This window comes from Mya arenaria, chromosome 11, assembly GCF_026914265.1.
Source record: "Mya arenaria isolate MELC-2E11 chromosome 11, ASM2691426v1".
NCBI lineage: Eukaryota > Metazoa > Mollusca > Bivalvia > Myida > Myidae > Mya > Mya arenaria.
The window spans coordinates 41,137,259-41,161,402 of record NC_069132.1 but is presented as its reverse complement, the minus strand read 5'-3'; the positions used below and the strand labels follow the sequence as shown (position 1 = coordinate 41,161,402).

The following is a 24,144-nucleotide window of genomic DNA, read 5'->3' as shown; positions in this document are numbered from 1 at the left end:
TATTTCATTCCCTGCAAAACAAGACTTCCCTTGTCTTGTTGTATATGAACCCTATCACTATCTGATCTGACCCAGTGCGTACCCCCCCCCCCTCCCCACATTAAATTGTCCAAGTTAACTTCTTATTTCAATATAGGTGAGAAAAAGTAAATAAAATATGCCCCAAATGCAGCATTTTTTACTATAAATTGTAAAAAAAAATCTAAGGTGGGTACCCCCGACCCCCCTGCCAACACCTTAAACCAAATAAATTTCAGTTAGGAGGGAGAGCCTCAAGTCAAAAAGTTACGCCCCAAAGTACCGCCCCTCTAATGTCAAATCCTAGATCTGCCCCTGCCTATGGGAAACAGATTAAAGTAACTGCTGCTTTTACTTGATGGAGAATAAATCAAGTGAAAGTTGAGGAAGTGGGAGTTTTTCTTCTTTTGGGAAATCTAGGAATAAAAGGTGTATGTCTGAAGACATAAAATTCAGAGGAAGAACACGAATCAATAACATGAAATGCATTCCAGGAAGGAGGTGTACAATCATCAACGAGAATTCTTCTTATCTCATCGGACCATTTGGCCATTTGCCTGCAACAGAACACTATTTTTCCCCTCATAATGTAATTTGCTTCAATGGCAAACATATTGATTACAGCTATGTAATTACAGAGACTTGATTTACTGCTGAATTAGGTTATTCTTCAAGGGAGAAACACAATGAATTATGCCAAATATTTTTAGCCATTAGTTACACAATGTTGACCAATGCTGTTGCAAATTGTGCTATGTTAAAGGGACACACATCACAGTATTTTTTTTTACATTTTTTTCAGAACTTCAATAAAATAAAGTTATTTTATTTAAATGCACGAAAAACTACAGCTGTCACAGGAGTGACCAATGCCCCAGAATTTTGCCTGGACACAGGAATGGCAAAGTATTTCTTTAAAAAGACGCCATAACTCTCAAGGTAGTTGTACCCTGCATTTCCACTTATCATGCTTAACCAATGTGTGTTGTTTTATATAAATCCATTGAGTAATTTAAAAGTTATGCTGAAATAGAGTTATGGTTCTTGTACAAGTTGCATTTTTTCTCAATGTGCTTTACCATTGTATGAAGTTTAATTAAATTTCATCCAGTAGTTTTCAGGTTATGCTCTGGACTGGAAAAAGTAACAAAGGACCATAACTTTGCAGTAAGCTGATACAGAGTTATGGTTCTTGCAAACCCCTGTCAGAATTCCTCTTATTATGCCTAACCAAAGTAAAAAGTTTAATAAAATTCCATCCATTAGTGCAACAGTTATATGCTGCAGACAAGGAAAATTGACAAAGGGCCAAAACTCTGTAATAAAGTAAACAAGAGTTCTTGAACTTTGCAATTCCTCTCATTGTTACCAAATTTGGATGCAGTTGTTTTAATTCAATGTAGTGGTTTCAAGTTAAGCTCCAGACAGGAAAAAGTAACAAAGGGCAATAACTCTGTAATAAGCTAAAATTTAGTTATGGTTCTTGCATACTTCTCTTCCTCTTATTATGTTTTGTCATTCTACAAAGTTAAATTAAATTCCATCTGATAGTTTTTAAGTATGCTACGGATAAGGAAAAGAAACAAAGGGCATTTAGACTGTAATTGGCTGAAATAGAGTTATGGTTCTTGTTCACTAAACTTTCTCTCGTTGTGCTTCACCATCATATGAAGTTTAATTAAATTCCATTTCATAGTTTTAAGTAATGCTCTGGACAAGAAAAAATTAACATAGGGCAATAAGGCCTAAAAAAAAAATTGTTTGGTTAGGGTTACATCCTTTTCAAAAATAGGTAGGGTAGGTAGGCTTTTTTTTTTTTTTTTTTTTTTTTATTAGGCTTTATATAAGAATATCATTTTCATCATTGGAGAATGGTGTTAAAGCAATCTTCTGTATAAGCATTTAAGGTTTAAACTTCATATTGAAAAGCAATTAAAAAAAAAACGAAAACAATTTTTTTTTTTTTTTTTTTTTTAGTTTTTCATTTTTTTTTTCAAACTGACTATAAAAACAGTAGGGTCGGCGCCTATTCCGTAGGTAGGGTCGGGTAACCCGAACCAAACGGATTTTTTTTAGGCCTAACTCTAGAATTAGCTGAAATAAAATTATGGTTATTGTACACTCCTACCTAGCCTCTTATTTGTCAGCTAGAACAGCAACATCTTTCATTTTGGCCTTATATTAATCACTCAGTGAATAAAAATAAAGAAAGATTGATGTAGAAATAACATTTCACTGCCTTTTCAGCAAAAACTAAGGCCATTCTCTTTTGGGACATTTTAGCTATTTTCATGCATAGCTCAAAAACTATATAATGATTTCATCTGTATAAAGCATAATTAAAAGGTTTTAAACTAAGTAGTGAAACACGCATTTAAAACTTATTTATTAAAAAAAACAAAAACTTACACGGCGCCTATTTTGGGGGTAGGGTCGGGTAACCCGAACCAAATGTATTATTTTTAAGGCCATATTTTCTTGTGTTTTTCACTGACCTTTCTTTAATTAAGCTTATATGACAATTTTACATAAAATTAAACACTACGACCAATTTTATCATACTTTATGATGGAACATTTGTCATTTTTGGCAATTGGGATGTTACCTAATAACTGGGCCCCATTATATCAGGTGTAACATGATAAATGATAATTGCATTGTCTGACATTTTTGGTTTTTAATATGGGCGATAAGAAATTATTGTCAATTATTTCTTGTATGAGTGAGTAAAAGTAGTGCAGCCTTTATCTTTACTTTTATAAAAAAGAGACATAGATGAAAAATAATATTGTTAAAAATCGTATGTGTGAAGTTTCCAACATTTCTAACTTAAGTTGTAGGGCAGAAACATTTAAACATTTTTTTCTATTTTTATTAACAGTGACCTTGACCCCTACCCCTATAAAGCAATCCCCAGCTAGCTCTTCACAAAAGGCACTCACCAACTTAAATCACAACCCATCAACCTTTACTTAAGTTAGTGGGCAGAAACCATTTTTCTATTATTAGTAACAGTGACCTTGGCCTTGACATCACCCCTACAAAAGCAATCCCAAGCTAGTTCTTCATATCAGCTACCTTACACCAACTTTTATTACTATCCATCAATGCTAGCTTAAGAAATGAGGGGCAACCATTTTTCTATTTTAAGTAATATTGACCTTGACATTGATCCCACCCCCTCAAAAGCAATCACAAGCTAGCCGTTAAAGGGACTGTACACCAGATTGGCAACAATTCTTTTTTTCTGTAACAACTCAGGACATTATCTAATAGAATGTGTTAAGCTTTGATATCATAATTGTAAAGAAAAGTAACAAAATGTAAAAAAAAAATTGGGTCGGAGACCGGGTTCGAAACCGTGTCCCCAAAATTGCAATCCAGCGTCGTATCCACTGAGCTACGACGGCTTACTCTTAATTTGGTGACATATTTAAGCTATACACCTACCTCGGTAATATCACGTGATAACACCGACTAGCCAATCACGCATAAGAAATGAATTCTACCTGGTACCCAGTAATCTTTTTTAATGAAAAAATACGAATAACTGCTAAACTTAAATAAATTGCAAACTATATGGAACTTCAGTTAGTAAATTCAATGCATTGTACACATCGATGCCAAGTTTATGTCAGTTTTGGACAATTTTCTTTTTTATTTTCGTTATTTTATCATACGGAGTACAGCCCCTTTAACATAAGCTACCTTCACAACAACTTACATTACTATCCATCAATGCTAGCTTAAGTTATAGGATGTAATCCAATGTTAGACTTTCGCTCCCCCAGCCTTCCTTAACAATATCCCCATTCTTATAACATGGTTTTTGTTAAAAATACCATGATAACGACAGCCCATTAGTCAAACATTCAATTATAAAACCTGTTTAGAGGCACAAGGCAAGAGCCCATACGACACTTTTTGAGAAACACTAGCTTCACAAACAGACCAGACCATACATGCATCAAAATAGCTTCATTAATAAATGATTGGATTACTGCCTGGATTATTTTTTACCTATTTTTAACATTTTCTGTTGTTAAGCCACAATAAACAACTATTTGGATCAACAAATACATAAGATGATAAAAAGATGATATAACTCCTACCACCACTTAACCTACCTAGTATATTGTAACCTTCCAGGTATATTGCAACCTAACAAGTCTAGTGTAACCTTCCAAGTATAATGTAACCTACCATGAATATTGCTATTATTTATCCTACATGTATTGGTTTCAATGCGTCACAGGTTCTGCATCTTGGCATTTGCCCGATTTCACCGAGCCATTGGCTAGCGAAGATTCTTCATCAATCAAACTGGCCAGCTCCTGTTGTAGACCATTGAAGGAAAGATTTGTATGGAAGTCAGGTTTATTGCCCACAGGAGTAGGTACTGGTATTCCACCGTTTACATTGTCAGAGAAATCGGAATCATTTAGTGAGTTCCAGGGTTCTGAGTCTAGACTATTTTTATCATTTTCTTTGATATTCCCAACACCTTTATCACCAGCCTCTTCAAACTGGTCAAAGCAGTCGACAAAATCACCATTTAAACCAACATCTTCATTTTGATCATCACAAGTTTCATCATTTTTCTTTGCCGACAATATATTTTCCTCTGGAATTTTAACATCACAGACAACAATGGACAAATTTTGTGGACTAGAACCCATTGCTATGTTTCTATTATTATTCCACACATTAGAACCAGCTTCATTATCTGCACTTGAACATGCGTTGTTAGAACTTTCTGTAATGTTTTGAGTATTTTCAACACTTGTTTTTTCTACACATAAATCACTGTTTTCCTTATCATCAATATCATCAGGATGGTCCACTTGAACATTATCTTTAACACTAACACATAAACCATTGTTTTCCTTATCATCAATATCATCAGGATGGTCTATTGGAACATCATCGTTAACACTAACAGTTTCCTCCTTATGAACACCAGTTTCAACCTTTAAATCACTACCATCCCCACTCGCACCACTACTAACCGAATCAACACCTTCTTTACTCTCCGGTTTAACTTCAATATTATTGTCTTCAGGCAGCCGTGAATTATCACATTCAACAGTATCACCATTGGTTTCAATTGCATCTTTCACATGATTATCACTTGTTTCCACATCACAGTTTTCAACAGTTTCATTACCTTCACTGACAGAATCTTCTGACAAAGTTTCAGAACTCTTTTTCAGTTCTGACACATTATCTTCAGCATCAGAATTACTTTTGGGTTCCAAAACTACATCAACCGTCTCAACAGAATGTGGATCATCCACTTTTGGAGGACCTGAATTACCTTTCAGTTCAGAAACACCGTTGTCTGTCTCCACAACATTTAAATCATCCACTTTTGGAAGTTCAGATGTTTTGTTCTCGGCATCAACAACAACATTTGAATCACCCACTTTTGGAAGTTCAGATGTTATGTTCTTAGCGTCAACAATCTGCTGAATGTATGTCACTAGAGTTTGTTCCTCAATCACTTTTTGAAGTGAATTGGGACTGGACGCGTCAGAGGTTAGAGGTACTGTTATTGGAATGGGTGTGCCGAGACTCTGTACATCCACTGTAGCCAGTGGTGGGCATATCTGGGGGAAATCTGGGAGAGTTTCCCCATCTCCCCTTCTCCCAACTGGGGGGTGGACCTGGGTGGGTGAGTTTATCACACTATTTACTGCTGAAGTCAGTGTAGAAAAACTAAATCCTGGTAATCCAGTGGAATTGCTTGACAATGGAGCAGCTTGAAGAGGGCTTGTCACTTTTGTTACTGAGAAAATCTTTTTGGCTGTGGCTTTGGGGTTTGCACAGTACTGGGGACTCAACAAATCAGCCCCTTGGGGTACTGACAATTGCTTGGGTTTGGTCACGCCTGAAGTGGATTCAAAATTGAACTCCTCAAATTCAAAGTTTTGTCCTAAAACAGGCGAATCCAATTCGTGCTCAGGTATATATATAGGTTGTGGAATAAATAACAGTTTTGGTCTGTGGATCGTGTCACCAGATGGAATGTATTCACTGGATTCTGTTAAGTCTTCAGAAGCTTCTTCAAGCTTGCGGGCGTTTTCCTGGTTTTTCTCTTCCAGGAGACGTTTTTCATCTTCGAGTTTGCGAAAAATGTCACGGTTTCTCTCCAGGCAAGAAGCAATGTCTTTTTGTAATCTCTTCTGTTGTTCTGCATAGTCTTTCACACCCTGGGAGCAAAGGCAAGTATATCAATTTTGATATTCAAGTTTCGTTTAAATTTTCATTATAATATTATATCAAAGCACAAGTGAAAATGTACTACAACCAAGCACCAACCATCACAAAATACCCCCATTCTTATTTTAAGACACCAAGTTTCGTGTGAAGCAGTTGTTCATAAAGCCAAATTAGAGAGCTGACACTGTTAATTAAGATTCTGACAATTGAATGGTTATAACTCTGGAGTGACAGACAACTAAAGTTGGTTATTGAACCTGTCGGAGATATTGTGCCCATACACATTCTGACCAAATTTGGAGATGATTGGACAAGGTTTTCTAAAGGAATTGATCGGACAAGACTGATTTACCGTAATTTAAAAATTAAAGGACAATAACTCTTGAGTAACTGAAACAAAATTGCTGAGCAACGAACTTGTCTAAGATATTATGTCCATAATAATTCTGACCAAATTTGGTGATGATTGGACAAAGGCTTCAACAGTTACTGATCAGACAAGTCTTATTTCAGATATTTTCTATAATTCAAGGTGATTACTCTCTAGTGACTCAAGCAAAATACTGTGTTATCGAAGCCGTCCTAGATATTATGTCAATTCTAACTATGAACAAATTTGGTGATGTTTAGGCAAAGGCTTCTAAAGATATTGATCAGATAAGGCACTTGACCACTGCAGGAACTATTATAATATGTACTGTTCTATGAACCGGCGCATAAATAAGAAAATCTAGAATTCTGTGAATGGGATGTGTCGACTTGAGGAAGCGCCCATCATTTTTCTTGTTTAAATCAAATATGATCATGACCTACACTTACTGACAGTAAAACCAGTAGGGGTCATTTACTGACCATGACTCATCTTCACATCAAGTTTGAAGACATTACAGCAAGACATTTAAACATTATGTGGATGCCAGTCACTATAGATGTGCCATTCTTTAACAGGCAACACCAAAATGACCCTCAAAACAAGCTAGATTCACATAGACTGTTTGGTGCAACAAAACAGCACATCCAAGTGTAAGAAGTTTGCTTTGGTTTTTAAAACAAAGATTTTCCCTCCGGCTTCTTTCCTTCAAGTTAAGTGATACGATTCAAAGGTTTAATCAAGTAATCTAGATCAGATGTTGCAAATAAGGCAGAAGTTTGATTATTCCGTACAAAAATGAGAACAAAAAGGTTTAATATCTTACTGATTCTTTCTTGGTGTCTCTATCCACATCTAGCCGGGTGATTGTTTCGTTCACCTTGAGAGCCAAGGATAACGCCATCAGGCCTGCAGTTTTGATGTCATTCTCCTTAAAAAGTTCAAATATTTACATTCGTATAGTCCTATGTATAAAATAAAACTTGATAATTTTATTGTAAGAAACGCAAGAAGTTATGATGTCATTGTTTATTTCACTATTGCCCTTCGATTGGATGGTCGCAACGTCATTTAATAAATGATATACGACATTGCAAAAAATCAGCTATTCTTTTATACAAATGTTTGTTGTCGGTTACACTTTTAAGAAGAAATTAGAAAAACTCAACTGCAGTAGATACTGCTAATGTTAAATCGCAATGAATATTTTTTTTAAATGTAAATATCAGTATTGCGCACTTCATTGAATTTGCTCGCGTGACCTTTTCAATTTTTGTGAGGTATTGTGTCTCAATAAATGTCGGAATGCTTATTACATCATAACAAGTCTTATAAAAAAGAAGTACTTTGTGGTCATCATATCAACTAAAATATTGTTTTTCAAATCGTTTTGTTCTTGTAAGCAATGAGATACAATTTAAAACAAATTTATCATTTTACAGTTAGCGGAGTGGTTTGCAAACTCAAATCTCACCAAGGCGACCCGGGTTCAATTCCTAGTCTTGGCACATTTGAGTTTGTTTGTGATCACCAAGCTGGACAAGTGGGTTTTCTCAGGGTACTCAAGTTTCCCCCACAACATCACGCCAATGAGAGTGACATAGTATAAGTTATCACAACTTTTTTTCACAATCGTTGTAAAAAATATAATGTTTAAACAAAATAAATCTTAGACTGAGTTTATTTGAATTCATAAGTTAAAATCTAAACTTGATTTCTGACAATCAACTGAATTTCCTTACTGTACAATTTTTTCGTCCATTTAAGAACAAACCATTTTTGTTTTCCAGTGTAACACCATTTACTTAGGAACTATTTAACAAAGCTATTTCCCCAGATTATAAATGCCCCAACCTGCAGGTCGACCCTGACAAGCTTATTATTGTCTGCTATAACCTCAGCCAGGGCAACAGCTCCTGAAAGGGAAAATATAAGGGGGTTAAATAATTATCGTGATATAAATCGACGTGGAATAAAAGCAGGGATTATGACAGACAGAAATCCCTATGCAGAAAATACTGAAAAGACAGAATGAAGAAATCAGGCTCACTTAAGCAGGATAAAAGCTCTCACAGATTGACTATTTCAACAACTTTTTAATTTTTAGTTTTAGACTGAGCCAAATTTTGCTTATTTTTTTTCTAAATACCAGTGATATAAGACTGCTGATAAAAGATCAGATCACAGTTTTTAATATTTAAGCTCGAAATTTTATGTTTTATGGCTAAAAGTGTTCCCAACGTTTTAAGAAAAATGATGTTTTTGGTAGTTTTCCAAACAGTTGTGATATGTTTGTATTGTGTGTTAGCCTTACCAGGTATAAATTATGACTCATTTGAAAACAATGATACCATAATCAGCCGATTCTAAGACAAACAATGAAAATTGAGAAGTGTGGGAGTGCATCTTTAAGGGTTCTTCTACTAACCATGTGGAAATTGTTTTCTAAGCCATTTCTTTATCATTGTTTATGTCTAGCAAAAAGCAAACTTAACAAATTGGATGAAAGCTTGAAATAGAAATTTTAGGATTAATCCTAAACATTATCATGAAAAAACAAGACATTAATGGCTTCATTTCTCATTCCTCAAGACTAGAACATTTTTTTAGAAATTCAAGGTTATCTAAAAAGTCTATGACCTAGTTTGGGTACCATTTAATCCAGAAAAACTAATTGAAGTACTCCCCCACAGTAAAAACCCATTTTACTAAATTGACTAAAAACATTAAATCAAAAACTTGTTATTTTGACTTCTGTAGAATTGATAAACCAAGCATTTTCATTAAAACTAAAGTAAACAAAAGAGAGAATTTCTGACGTTCATAACCAATGCAACCTTTAAGTTTCGAATATTTCTATCAAAGAATGAAATAAACAAGAGTACCACAGTATGAATGCCATTACTCGTCTTTAAGTCTTACAAGGTGAATAAATCAACAATTATACAAGCAAGAGTTATGGGCCTTGCTATACATATGCATAATGTCTCTGGCAACATGTGTATCAAGTTTCATTTAAATACCTTGAATGTTTTTTCAGGGGAATAGGGGCATAAACAAACAATTACTTCAGCTAGAAGTATGGCTCTTGCCATGATATATGTGAAACGTCTCAAGCACCATGTGGACCAAGTTACATTTTAATACCCTGAATGTCTTTTCAGTGGAATAGGTGCATAAATGAACAATAATTTCAGCCAGAGTTATGGGTCTTGCTATACATATGCGTAATGTCTCTGGCAACATGTGTACCAAGTTTCATTCAAATTTGTTGAATGTTTATAAGTTATGGCCAATGTAAATTTGCATGAGGACTACAACACTGTAAAAGTAACAAAAAACCAACAAGCTTTAAAAATGTGCAAACCTTCACATGAAACCTTCGTGCCCGAGAGCCCAAGCTTTAGCAGCTTGGTTTTCAGAAGCCCGTCCTTCAGTATGTGGATGCCCTCATTGGTGATTGGGTTGTGGCCTAGATTTAACGTTTCTAGGTGTTCCGCTGTCGTCTGAAATAATGCATGTACCATACTTTTTTTTAATATTATCCAGTTATTAGACGCTTGGAATTGAGAAGCACCTTCAATACATGAAGGGCTTCAGCTGAAGAATTATTGAAGGGTGAGAGTATTTACCAGCCAAAGATTGATCCAAAGTAATGTTTGGGTCAAAGAGCCACCCTTACAGTCTTTCATGTTTGCCATCTTATTCTTCAAGCAAAGTTTTTCAAGTTTTTTATAATTTGGAAGAAAATTGGGAATTTCCAAAATTAGTCTTAACAGCACATGAATCCCAATCTGAAAAAAACCCTGTTCAATTTTTATGTTTTGATGATTCCCCGAAATTATTCCTTAAGTTTTTATCCAGAAACCTACAAAGCTAATTGACATGATACAGATCTATTGCATTAGGTAAAAGTTGTGGGGGCTGTTTCAAATGGATTAAAGTTGCAACTTAAATCATGTTAAATCTGTATAAACGTCACAAATTGCAACACAATTAAAACAATTATTTCCTCAACTCTGCGTTCATTTAAAATACTGGCTAAATTTCAATTCACACAAATATGTACCTAATAATCATTAAACTATGACCCTAATATACTTTCCATTAACGACTAATCTTTATTGTAACAGCCACCATGGCAACACTATATTCATTTACAATGTCTACTGTACCATATTTGAGAGTGTACATTTCCTTTGTTTTTATCTAAACATTGGAATGGTAAAAAGTAGGTGGAGCTTAACTGTTCAGTAACTAGCATGCTGATAAATTTAAATGCTATTCACGTATACCTGCACTCTAGTTATAAAACGATGTCCTTGACAACATGGTACAAATATTTTGTCATGTCAGCTGCTTCCATCTTGATTGAAATGATATACATATGTTAAAATGCTTGTGTATAGATTTAATAACTTGGGTTGTGGATGCCCTAACAATATTACAAGCTGTACTTCAAAATGTTAACATACGAGTGCCTTGTTGATGGCGTTCATGGCCTGGAAGGTGACTTGGTTATTCCAGAGCACAAGGGTAAGAAGACCGGAGTCGAGACATTGCTCTGCCAGCCCGTCACATACATGACCCACTCCAACATCCTGTAAGGGAAGATAACTGTGTTACTTCTATGTATTGGGATTTAGCCAAAGAGTTCAAGGGTGCTGTACCCTGTCCTTTTTCGTTAGGACCCTTCTGCCTTCATGGAGACCAGCATGTGTACCCTCCTGCATTCATAGAACTAAATGCGTAAGATAATCAAATACTTCTTTTGTTTGGAAATGACAATAAACAAAGACAAAACTTACCTTCAATATTGTCTAAATGCAATTACCCACTAAGAGATCAGTAGACACACACGTCAAGCAGGAGTGTGACTAATGGCTGACATAAAAAATAAAGGTTTAAACGCCTTACCAATAATTACTCGGACAGAATGTTTTGAAAACTTCTGTGCAGTGATCTTCAAACTACGAGTAAATAAGAACTTGCTTGATGTGCGCTCATATATGCTTGCACGTTGACAATATTAAGACTGTATATAAGTACATATTCCAACCTGTAGATGGTTGTTTCTGAGATCAAGGAGCTCCAGTTTATGGTTATACTTGAGCAGGTTACCAATCTGGACCCCGTCCGTCGCCGTGAACTTGTTATCCCCGATAAACAGCTCCTTCAAGACCTCGTTCATTTTCAAGGCCGCAACTTAAAAGAAAATAAAGGCAAAATTAGACATCTGAGGCTGACTATCTGGACCCCATCTGTCGCCGTGAACTTGTTATTCCCAATAAACAGCTCCTTCAAGACCTCGTTCATCTTCAGGCTGTAACTTAAAAGAAAAAAAACGCCAAGTCAGACATTCATCATGTGTTGCACATATTGTTAAACCAAGGCTGACTGTCCGGAACTGACAATTGTTGTGAACTTATTATCTCAATACACAGCTCCTTCAAGATCTAGTTCATCTCCTGGGTGGCAACTGGAAGGACCATCATGTCAAGGCCTAAAAAAATACATTGGTTCGGAATACCCAACGATACCTAAGAAAAAGGTGCCAACCCTACCATTTTTAAAGTCAGTTGGATTTTTTTTTTTTTTTTCTTAAGTATGTGTTTTTATATGTAGTTGAACACTTTTAAAGCTTCATCTTGAACATTTTAATATTTTCTCTAATGATATCAATAATGTTCTTATTTAAAGCCTTTTTTTTTAAAACCTACCTACCCTACCTTTTTTTAAAATGGATGTGACCACCTACCCTACCTCTTTTTGAAAAGGATGTAACCCTAACCAAACCATTTTATCTTTATGGCCCAAAGTAAGTAAGTAAATTTAAAAAGATGAAAAAAAAAAAAATCCGTCACTTAACTGTGTGCTTATGTAATTATTTGTCTTAGCTTTTTCTTTTCATCCATTGAGTGTAAACGTGCTATACTTCATTTACAAAATATAATGCTATTATTTGTAAACAGCTTCTTTGATTAACAACTGGTGACTGGTGTGTGTGTAGACATATTAATCAACAGATGAATAATATAAACCGAAAAAATAAAAACAGTCAGATTTTTGTTAATGATATTTAGCTTTTTTCCTTTTTAACTAAGCAAGTATCAAGTAGCAAGATGTATCTGCATTTGATGCCGTAGGCTTCAAATGTATTTAATTATAATACATGAACCACAAAACTTCACAGCTAGTAAAATAGCACACAGTGCATCAAGTAACATCACAATGTTAGGCCAAAAAGAAATGGTTCGGTTAGGGTTGCATCATTTTCAAAAACAGGTCAGGTAGGTAGGCTTTTTTTTTTACAGCTTAATGTAAGAACATTATTATCGTCATTCGAAAATAGTGTTAATGTTTGTTTTTGTGAGTTTTGTGGGGTTTTTTACCAACTGACAGTAAAAACAGTAGGGTCAGGGCATTTTTCGTAGGTAGGGTCGGGTAACCGGAACCAAATGTATTAATGTTTTTTAGGCCTAACTAAACTTTCCACCTAAACAGTAACTTGATATGGTAAGAGCTAATGTACCTACAGTATTGAAGTGCATTGACAATTTAATCACACCATATGATCTATGCTACACAATATAATAATGCGTCTTTAGACAGTGGCGTAGCTACATATAGGCCTTGTAGGTTGGGGCCTCCACTTTTTTTGAAAAATGACAAATTTCAAATAAACCCAAAATGCAATAAAAACTCATAACAACTCAAAAGTTGTATATAACGTTAATGTAACAAAATGAAGTCTGGTGTTTATTTATATTATTTGCTGTGTGTATTGCTTGATTTTACTGTACTCATTGCATTTATTTCAAGTTTGTGCAATGTGCATATAAAATGGATGTAATTGTGCCTATTGTGTTTCTCTTGGAATGCTCCCAAATTGCACTATTTTGCTTCTAATTTAGAAAGAAAATCTTTGGCATGGGTATCCCCCGAACTCACCTAGAACCATCTGGCCTACTAGTTTTTTTAGGCCTAGCTATGCCCCTGTTAGATATGGTCTTATATATCATCCAAATGCATGCAAGATGCAATTATTTTATGTTATATCCCGCCGGGGGGGATAAGGAATGGAGGATTATACATGTTAAAGTTTTTTTAACATTATAAAAACCTGATTTCACATTGCAATTCAATATGAGAGCTTTTATTTGTAAACAATTGGTTGATATATTTAAATGCACTGCTGCACATTTTATAAAGCGATGAATCACTTGAGTTGAAGTTAACCGGAGTACAACCACTGTAAACAAGATTAATCTAACAGTATTCTTGCCTACTATTGAACAGCTTTGAAGCTGCACTCTCACAGATTTACCATTTTTACAACCTCTTTATTTTTTGCCTAGGAATGAGAAATTTGTGCTAATATATCATTCTGCAAACCAGTGATGAAAGACTGGTGACAAAAAAATCAGATTGCAAATTTTCATATTTCCGTTCAAAAATTAATGTTTTATGGCCAAAAGCATTACTTACGTTTTAAGAAAAATGCACAAAACATCAATTTTTGAACTAAAATATAAAATCTGTGATTTTTTTTATCAGCAGTTTTATATGATTGGTTTACATCATCTTCGCATAAATTCGTTCCACGACAAAAAAATAAAAAAAGTTGTCAAAACTTTCAATCTGTGAGAGTGCAGCTATAATAAATGTATCATTCAACAAAATCCTTCAATTAGGAATAACAAATTTAGCGATATGTTGCAATGCAACACCTGACAGCTTGATCTTACCCAGTATAACGAGGGCCCTTCCTGCAAGGTTTGCGCTCTGCAGATGCAGCCTCTGCAGAAAACAGCCCATTCTCAGGGCCCGTCCAAATATTGGGATCACTCTTTCATTTAAATCGCAGCTCCGCGCATCAACGAACGTCAGGCACGGTGTCTGTATGGAGAAACGTTTAATGTTTTAAAATGCATTAACTTTGTTTGAACTTAATGTCATTGTGAAACAAACTTTGATATAAAACAATGACTGTTGAAATAAATCTATATTATATCAGATATCATCAGTGTTGAAATAGATCTGCATGGTTCACAGTCATTAAAATTAAACTTTTGGATAAAGAAGCACGAAATTCTTACACAATTAAGTTCTTAAAAAATCCACAAGCCCTGCATTATAAAATCAAGAATTTGAGAATGCCCAAAAAGCATTTTACAAGTGCAGGGCTTGTGTTTATTTGGATCACTGGGTTCAAATATTATCATAGACCATATTATATATCTGGAACCATAGTCATGAAAAACCTTCAAAAATTGCCTTCTTTCTCAGTTGATTTAAAAAAACAACAACACCAAAATTATGAAAATTCAAGATGATGGTTTATTTAACATGAATAAGAAAGTAAAGAGGACTTCAACTAATAAAAATTCAATAGTCCAAAGTTTGAATATTAGATACTTAAGTTGAAATTTCTCAGTAAAATGTGTTTGGGCTCTTGCCTTGTGCCTGAAAACAGGGTTTATTTTTGAATTTTGACTACTGGGCTTATCCCTCTAGTTTTCATTTTATTATTGCAAATACGACCCCAGCATGCATGTATACATGTAATATGTATGCAGGAACAAATCCACAACATACGATTTAATAATACGGATAAAATTAAAAATGTTAAATATTTCAACTTTTAAACACAATCTGCAAACATAGAACATAATTATATACAAGTTTTACTTAATAAAATTGATGCGAGTTAAAGTGCTTAAGTTAAAATGGATTAATTAATTTATAACAGATAAATAGACAATAGAAATTGCACCTTTCTGACAAGTTTTGAGCAGGATTGCCAACCACGGGGCCCTATGCCCTTGTTGAAAGATATGTTGAGCTTACTCGCGGACTCGTAGTACTCCACCATCTCAAATATCGCCACAGCCATCTAAAACAGACAAAAGTCATGTATAATTAACGCGATGCTGGTTGCCGTTCAATCAATTAATTGACCAATAAAGAAGAAGGTTTTCGTCAATCAATAGTGCCTAGTACATGGTTGTTTAATCCAATGAATTGCTTTGACCAACTTTGGGTCCAATTTCTCAAAAAATCTTACATGTAACAAGCTTAAAGTGACACTCATTTTTAAAATCAATACATACATGTATAATAAAACAGAAGTTTGGAGTGATAAACATTTAACTACTTACTAAATAATGCAATAATGGAAAATATTAATTACTTTGATAACTAGATTTTATATTACCGTGTTATTAATAGCTGAACACGCACACATATTAAATGACTGGTGGGTCCTAAAAGATTTACAGTGATCAACTATCTTCTCATAAGGTAGAAATACTGTGTTTTCTGCACCTCTCTTTTATATTAAACACGGTATAGTTCATAAGAACCATTGTTTTTGATATTTATTTAATCCTTTTCAGTAAATTAAAATTTCATTATTAATTGAAGTACTTCATATTTGGGAGTTAGAGTGCATCTTTGAGCATTTTGTCTGGCAAAATGCATATCAAATTTCATATGTTTTTTTAAATTGCCTGGTATGGCCAAGATTTTTCACAATGACATCACCCACGACCCCAAGACAATGCCTGAATTCCTTGAAAAGCCACCAGTGCTATAATAAATGGCATTGAAAATATTGATCGGAATGTAACTGAAGCCACATTCATCAATCAGCTAGTCTGAAATTAGTTTTCTGCAAATTCTGACACTAATTATAGGTATTAAATGTCAGGAAAAAGTAAAAAAAATATTTATCTATTTGTAGTCATTCTCTCTCAAAACCTGATTCCATTCAAAATGTTCTACCATACTCTATATAAAGACATTCATTGTTTTTTGTGAAACAAAAGCTTGCTAAATTGTTACTTATAATGCTTCATAGAGCTACTTTTAGACCTTATACGGTAATAAAAAAAACTACAGTACAGGCGACACTTCATTACGGTAAAGACTCAGTCACCAATAATTACACTTAAGGATGAAAGTCGACAAGCCCTGCTATATAAAATTGAGTATTTGAACAAGCCGGGAAAGCAATTTACCAGTAAAGGGCTTGTAGGCTTGTACTAATTTGGACCACTAATTGAATACTGTGAAATCATTAATGTTCGTGGGGCATTAATGTTCGTGGTTTTCGTGGGTTGGGTGATCCACGAATTCAAGATCCCACGAAATATAAACCCTTTATTCACTTTTTCAATTGCCTTGTTACGTACATACTCTAGTATATTATTTACAGAGGTCGCAGTATACAGTGTTAACACCTGTCTCACTGTATAACTTACGATCATTATTCTGTTAATATATAATAACTGCCTTTAACAAATAATGAACCAAATCAATTAAATGTGTTTTATGAACCAAATGACAGTTATAAGCACGTGTTTAAATGTGCGCTGTTAATGAAAATCTCCAAGTTTACAAGATGTGCGTGATGAGTGTCCATACTCGATTTTTTTATTTAATGAAATAATTAATCGATTACTAGTACATCGAAGGTTACTAAGCACCGAACGTGACAATATACGCAACGTTTCGGTGTTTTCACAGTTTGCAAAATTCTTAATTGGCATACAATGGCTTCCCCTATCTTTATTTATGATCAGGATACATCTTCTTTTATTACCTTTATTCCCAATTAAATCGATAAGTGACATGGTTATATGCACTAATTGCTATGTCGTACCACATTGGCGAGTGTCATAAACCGAGTGACATAGAAGACGGAAATCACGGGCCAGCGCGTGGATATTATGCAGACGATCTAGGACGATCGCATCTTCGATTTCATTTTTTTTTCAAAAAGGAAAATCCACGAATTCAAGTACCCACGAAATTGTTTTTTTTCGGCAAACCACGAAATTTCATGCCCACGAACATTAATGATTTCACAGTAACTAAAAAATGTTTTGCTTTTCTTCAAAGGGTAATATTTTAAGTGCACAGAATTAACTGATGTCAACATTGGTTCAATTATCTGAGTTGATCAACAGACAAAACTCCAGGATCATTCACGTTATGTTATATGTTTATACAGTTTGTTTAGTTGTGGAGATCGGAGGAACCGTAGCTTAAGTGCATAAGCAATTTCTGCTTCTTTGAGGTCCAAATAAAATACATTTGGTTCATGTAATCCGACCCTACTGACTTAAAGACGCCGACACTACTGTTTTTAAAGTACAAACTGTTGCGATGACAGTCTTGTTCATCTCATTATACATGTTTGAAATATTTCAGGTGTATTTAAGTATAATAATGCAGCTGCTGTTGTTATACATTTCGCGTCAAAGACAAATAATTTAATTGTTGTTTATTGATAACTTAATCCACTAGCCCATTCGGGCTACCAGATAGGAAATTTTACTAGCCCGAAACCAATTTCACTAGCCCAAACTTAAACACTTAAAAATTTCACTCGTTCGGAATAATTTTTGGAAGTTTAATTACGATTCCGCAACGAGTCCGATCATCTAATCTAGCACGCTCATATAGTTTCAATAAATGCTCCCCAATCTGAACAATGTGTCAATAATAAATTATAGTCATACTTATATTAGTGTAGTCATCAAAAGTTCAGTAACTAATAAAGTTTTCAAAAAGGTATTACGAGAAAAAAGAGAAAAATATTTTCTGAACATATCATTTATTTAATGGAAAGAGTTATGCATGTACTGTAAGTTCTGTTATCCAATGCATCCTTGTCAAATCCGATATGCACCAGCGATTGTGCAATGACATTTTTCTCTTTTCAACTTTCAGTTTCACTTTCAAGTTTCAGAAGTAACAACAAAAATATATGGATGTTCATATTGCCAATATTCCTATAATTGTTCTTTAAAAAGTAATGGCAAAGCTATTCAAAGGTATAAAATACAACATGTAGAACCCTACTGTACTGTACACAGACAATGAGTTAAGTATATCCGACAGTTCTCCTTTCACTTTGATTAAATTTGTCAGGAAGTAAGCGGGCACCTGTTTCCTCCGCATTTCAGACAACTTTTGTAGAATGATTATGTTCTGTTCGCATTAAAAACTTAAATATCTTTCTTTTTATTTTAGCTAACAAATAAAATAAATTTAAATGAAGTAAACAAAATATCAATGTTAATATTGCTATTTAAGCATTGTTGATTTTCATAGCCATCGTTGTATAAAACTGCCGACTTTATCCGTTAATTTACATAATGGGCGGAGTTTAAATGACGTCATAGAGTTTGACTGTTGCTGGTTAGAAACTGATCGATAATTACTTGTCACTTTGGGCGTCAATTAATTTTGACATGTGTTTATATTAATTGATTAAATAAACAAACATTGAGCACATGGCTTGAGCCCTGAATAGCAGAGCAATTAGCTTTTTTATCATCGTAAATTTCGGCGAATCCGACTACGCCGTTGTCACTCCAGTCGCCTTGAAGGACGCATTCTTGAATAATAAGGCTTTACGTATAAACACGATGCGTAACACGTTTAATTGGCAGGTGTTTTTTTTTAAAATCACAAGGAAAAAACGGTAGCCCGGTCGGGCTAGTTTCTGTGGAAAATCGGTAGCCCCAGCTGAAATTTGGTAGCCTCGGGCTATCGGGCTACCGCGAATTTCGAACACTGTAACTTAAAACAGTATTGCAATTAACTATTTATGTGAACTATTTATGTGCTTTATACAACTTGTACCGTTGTTATTTATCATTAATGTAGAACTTTGGGACCACCTGGTGTGCAGTCCCTTTAAATGTTACTACAAATTAAGTAAACAGTAGTTTCACACAAAAAATTCATTAGCCAAATTAAAATAATCAAACATAAAATGATGAAGAGGAACAGATAGGCTGCTTTTCGGGGTATTTACCCAAATTATTTTGGCACTTTCTTTTTTTCTGAATCATAAGGCAACAAAAAGTACAAAAAAAGTAAATAAAAACCAGATCAATCTGTTGAAAATTATGTACAAATTAAAGAAAACCCAATTCACATTTGACAAAAACCCAAATAAAATTAAAAATGCCCAATTCATTGAAAAGGCATTTGGTAATCGCTGATGATTATCTGAGAATATGGAAAAAAAAACATCCATTTTAACCCTTTGCATGCTGGGTAAATTGTCGTCTGCTCAAAAAAGTCATCTGGTTTATTCTAAATTTCTTTCAATTTACTTAAAACTTTGGGGATATACTGACTGAGCGGCAAACAGCTTGGAACCTGACCAGGCGCCGAGTTACTCGGCATCTGGTCTGGTTCCAAGCTGTTTGCAAAGCCCTTAAAATCGCCATCAGCAGCCTAAGGGTTAAAAACCTCTGCATCTAAGCGTAAGAATTTTCATTCAGATGTTATGTTTATCAGTTACTCAGAAGAGCTTTAAGTCATGAACAAACACATCAGTTGTCAGAGAAGTTAGCGTGTACATTTTTTCTATTTGCATTTTCCAGAAAGTCCCATGGGAAACAAGAATGAATGGGAATGTTCAGGAAAACTATTACCATTCACCCTGTCTTAACGACTTCCAATGAGCTGCATACAGGTTGTTTTTACTAAAAGTCCTAAAAAAGCTACATCTGGTTTGAGTCACTCAACCCTACCTACAAAATTGGTGCTGACCCTACAGTTTTTATAGTCTGTTGGTTCAAAAGAAAAAGAAAATAAGATATATGTCAACTCTAACTAAAGTTATTCAGTTTCAACCGTTTTTTTCTATTTTTAGTAACAGTGACCTTGACCTTGACCCTAGGGACCCCAAACGCAATCCCATGAAAGGTTTCCATAAACTCTTCCTTTATACCAAGTTGGGTCAAGATGTGTCAACCCTAACTAAAGTTATTCAGTTCCATAGGTGAGATTGACGCCGCCCAGCCGCCCACCCGAACACAACGGCATTCGTCATTCTAATAACCAGGTTTCACTATGTGAAAACCTGGTTAATAAATGTGTGTGTATGTTTTAATAGGTAGTAAAAAAAGTATTAAACGAAAAATTACTTTAAAGCCATTTCCCAAAGATGACAATAACTTTTTACATAAAGCCTAATAAAAAAACAAGCCTACAAACCCTACCTGTTTTTGGACAAGATAAAATCCTAATCACATAATATCATTTCTTGGCCCTTTAAGCATTGGGCTGTAAGTTCATGTGTTCCCCTCTGTCTGAAATGTCTTTGAAACTTATAAGATACCTCAGAAATCTTCATTCCATGCAACACTAAATTTTGTTCCAAGTTCTTCAAATCTAAGATAAACTGTTGTTGACAAAACTTCATAACCACAGAATCCTGGTTATACACAGTGCCTTTTAAAATAGCTGTCATAACTGACCTTAATTACTGATATAACATTGATACCAATTCAGTACCGAATGCTTGGATTCCTACTCATTTATACAGTGTGCACAAAAAAACTATTTTACAATATTCGTTCAGAGATGTGATTGACCCAGATGCTGAGAAGCTGAAACTATTTCGGTGACGGGTTTTGCGGGGGCTTTAGGGCTCTAATGGGGGTCAAAGGGGGTGAAGCCCCCTGCCACAGAAGCAAAACTGGCTTATTAGAAGAATAGAATACTCACAACAAAAAAGGAAACAAACAAAAGAAACATGTTGTTTTTTTTAATCAGTAATTTTTTTTTTAATTTTGGGTCATTGGAGCCGTTAGATCTCATCTGCAGAAATTAGTAGACAAGTCATACCCTGTTCTTTAGGAATATTTGTTTTTCTGAATAATTGTTGTTCTCATAGATGAATGGTATGTCTTTATGCTTATTGCTACAAACTTGCAGCCACTTTTAGTATATGGGCTAATTGATCAGCACTTTGTTAAGGTAAACAACTAGATTAACGACATTATTGTTAATTTTCAAACGTGAGAAATTTTGATAATGTGCTCACATATTTACATATAAACAAGTACAGCTGAAACAGCTGTCTCAAATCTTCTTAGAAATAAAATTGATAACATGTGTCTTCATGAAACTTCCAGATGAGTAATGATTTGAAAGTTAACAATGATGATGTTAACAACCTCGTTAACTTTAACAAATTTCTGAACAATCGGCCCTCTATGTCACTTCAGTGAGATCATCAACTCATTCTACTGTGCTCTCGGTCCCATTTCCTATCTTAAAAATATTTTCCCCAATTTTATTGCATAAAACACTTTCAGGATGTCCTATTCATGGTTAAACAGTCACAAAAAATACGTCATGAAGTGAAGGGCAACGCTTGTCTGTTTTGTTGTCATTACTCATCAATTATTAAGTCAGAGTTATAGGCCATGCTATATGTGGGTGTTCTGTCTCTAAGATTATGTTTACCAAGGCCAAATAATGGTTTGGTTAGGGTAACATCCTTTCAAAAACAGGTATGGTAGGTAGGCTTTTTTTATTTATTTGTTATTAGGCTTTCTATATAGGAAGGTAATTGTCATCATTGCAGAATGGTGTTAAAGTTATCTTCAGAATAAAGCTTTGGAGGTTTTAAACTTCATATAACAACACACACAAAATAAATCTCCCCCTGCTCCTTCTTTGCAGCTCCCTGCTCTTTTTTGCAGCACCCTTGCTTATTAAATCCTTGCTAAAACTATATTAAATCCTTGCTAAAACTATATATAAAGAAATAAACTTTCTCATGTCTGCCTAAGAGAGTGTAAATTTTGTTCAAATTAATGACATTCTTCTATCATAAGTTATATAACTTTATGCAGATTTGCTACATACAATATGTAAATGAAATTTCAATGAACACTCCACAGGAAAACATTGCATTTTTTCCCCCAAATGACTATAAAAACGGAAGGGCCGGTGCCACTTTCCTAGGTAGGGTAGGGTCACCCAAACCAAATGCATTTTTTAGGCACAAGTTTGAACATTTTGAATGGGTGTTTGAGATAAGGCCAAGGTAAAAGTTTGAGCATTACCATTACAAGGATGATGACAACACCAAGGCTTTGACAATACTTTTATTGATTTTTTTAAAACAACAATCGGAGCCATTTGTATAAAGCTGGATATTTCTGTGGATTGGTCAAAGTCAGCCAAAATGTTTACTGATTGGTCAATATTTATCCAATAATTTCTATTAACCAATCACATATCAATTAAAAATTGTTCAAACTAACTGGAAGATAACCTGTGTACAACTTATCCAAGTTTTATACCATTGGCAGCAGATAAGCAAAAAATCTGACCAAAAAAACCCAGACAAAATGGAGGCTTTTTTCTTCAGCAATAATCTCACTAGAACTCAGTTATTCCTTTTATTCATATCACACAACAATACACATCTATACATAATTATACGCACAACAAATATCATTAATGCTTACTCAAATTTCCCTATTGCAGGCAAAATTCTGCTTAAGGAACCCATCCCAAACCGACATAATGAAGACAGCCTGGGAAACCAAATGTGTATGTAAAATTTTAGTTAGTCAGTCTAAAGATGCAATGAGGTAGGCTTAAATGTGAAGACAGCAGTCATTATGTGAAGAAGTGCCATTAATTTTCCAACAGGCTCATTTGCTAGACAGTTTTCACACATCTTTCTTGCGATTTTCCAATTCTGACATAAAAACGCAAATTAGACAAAGGGCTTGAGACATGAATATATGTCGATAATCAGTAATCCGTTTTAACTTTAAGTCCTGAAAAAGACTTGCCAATGTACAGTGGGGGGTTTTTTCAGCAAAATTTTCCTCCTGAAAAAGCACATATTTTTCCACTACCCAGGTAAAAAAAATCTCATTATTTTTGTATTTATTTATTTAGCATTGTCCCTATTAAGACTTAGCAAATGAAGCAATAAATTGTGGATACGTTTGTTCGGTCAACAGTTTTAAAACATTAACAAGATGTACACGTTACAAGTTTTCCCTTTTTTGCCGTAACGATGCTATTTTTCTGCTATCAAAGTATCACCACCATTTCATTAAAAAAGGGGAAGAAACACTGATGTAAGAATAATCAAGTTGAAATTAAGTCTCTCATCAAGGTCCAGTGTTCACAACAGATCCAACGTTTGACAAAACATGGACTTAACAAATAATCTCAATTTAAGAAGGACACCAAACAAACAATGTATTTTTTATACTGATTTTATCCTTTCATTTTGGGGTCTTTCCTTTGAAGATAAATGCCAGTAATGTTCATTCATCAATTAAATGACCTAATACAATATGTCTATCCTATTTAGGCAAATATTGGAAACTCTGTCTATAAAATAATTAAATCTCATGATGAAAGAACTTTAGAAGTACATTATAGATTTTTCTTGAGCAGTCGCGTACACCAAGTAAATAGCCCTACAATGCAAACACCATAACTTGTCCATATTTTCCCCAGTTTTACAAAGGGTCATAACTTAGCAATTTTTATTGCCAGAGTCATGGGAAAAGCTACTCATGTTTGTATCGTCTCTTGAAACATAAGTACCAAATTTCATAGTCAATATAATCATGAGAGTTTCTGACCTTGGTGTTCATAGGATGACTTCGGAGGGCTATGAATATCTTGAACTTTTGTGTAAAGGCCAAGGTTTAGAGATGCGCTCTTACTCCAAAAAAATT

The 24,144-nt window shown here is 34.5% G+C and overlaps 1 protein-coding gene across 1 annotated transcript in view; it reads right to left on the bottom strand.

The window, feature by feature from the left end:
- Window positions 1-24,144, bottom strand: part of LOC128207463 (protein phosphatase 1 regulatory subunit 37-like) — a 37,916-nt gene that overhangs the window by 10,976 nt on the left and 2,796 nt on the right. The window contains exons 5-12 of the mRNA XM_052910396.1: window positions 15,387-15,506; window positions 14,359-14,509; window positions 11,670-11,815; window positions 11,086-11,211; window positions 9,978-10,116; window positions 8,465-8,526; window positions 7,437-7,541; window positions 4,222-6,230 (exon numbers count right to left, since the gene is read on the bottom strand). Of these exons, the coding sequence (XP_052766356.1) occupies window positions 4,260-6,230; window positions 7,437-7,541; window positions 8,465-8,526; window positions 9,978-10,116; window positions 11,086-11,211; window positions 11,670-11,815; window positions 14,359-14,509; window positions 15,387-15,506 (2,820 nt within the window). The 3' untranslated portion in view covers window positions 4,222-4,259. The remainder of the gene's footprint in view (window positions 1-4,221; window positions 6,231-7,436; window positions 7,542-8,464; window positions 8,527-9,977; window positions 10,117-11,085; window positions 11,212-11,669; window positions 11,816-14,358; window positions 14,510-15,386; window positions 15,507-24,144) is intronic.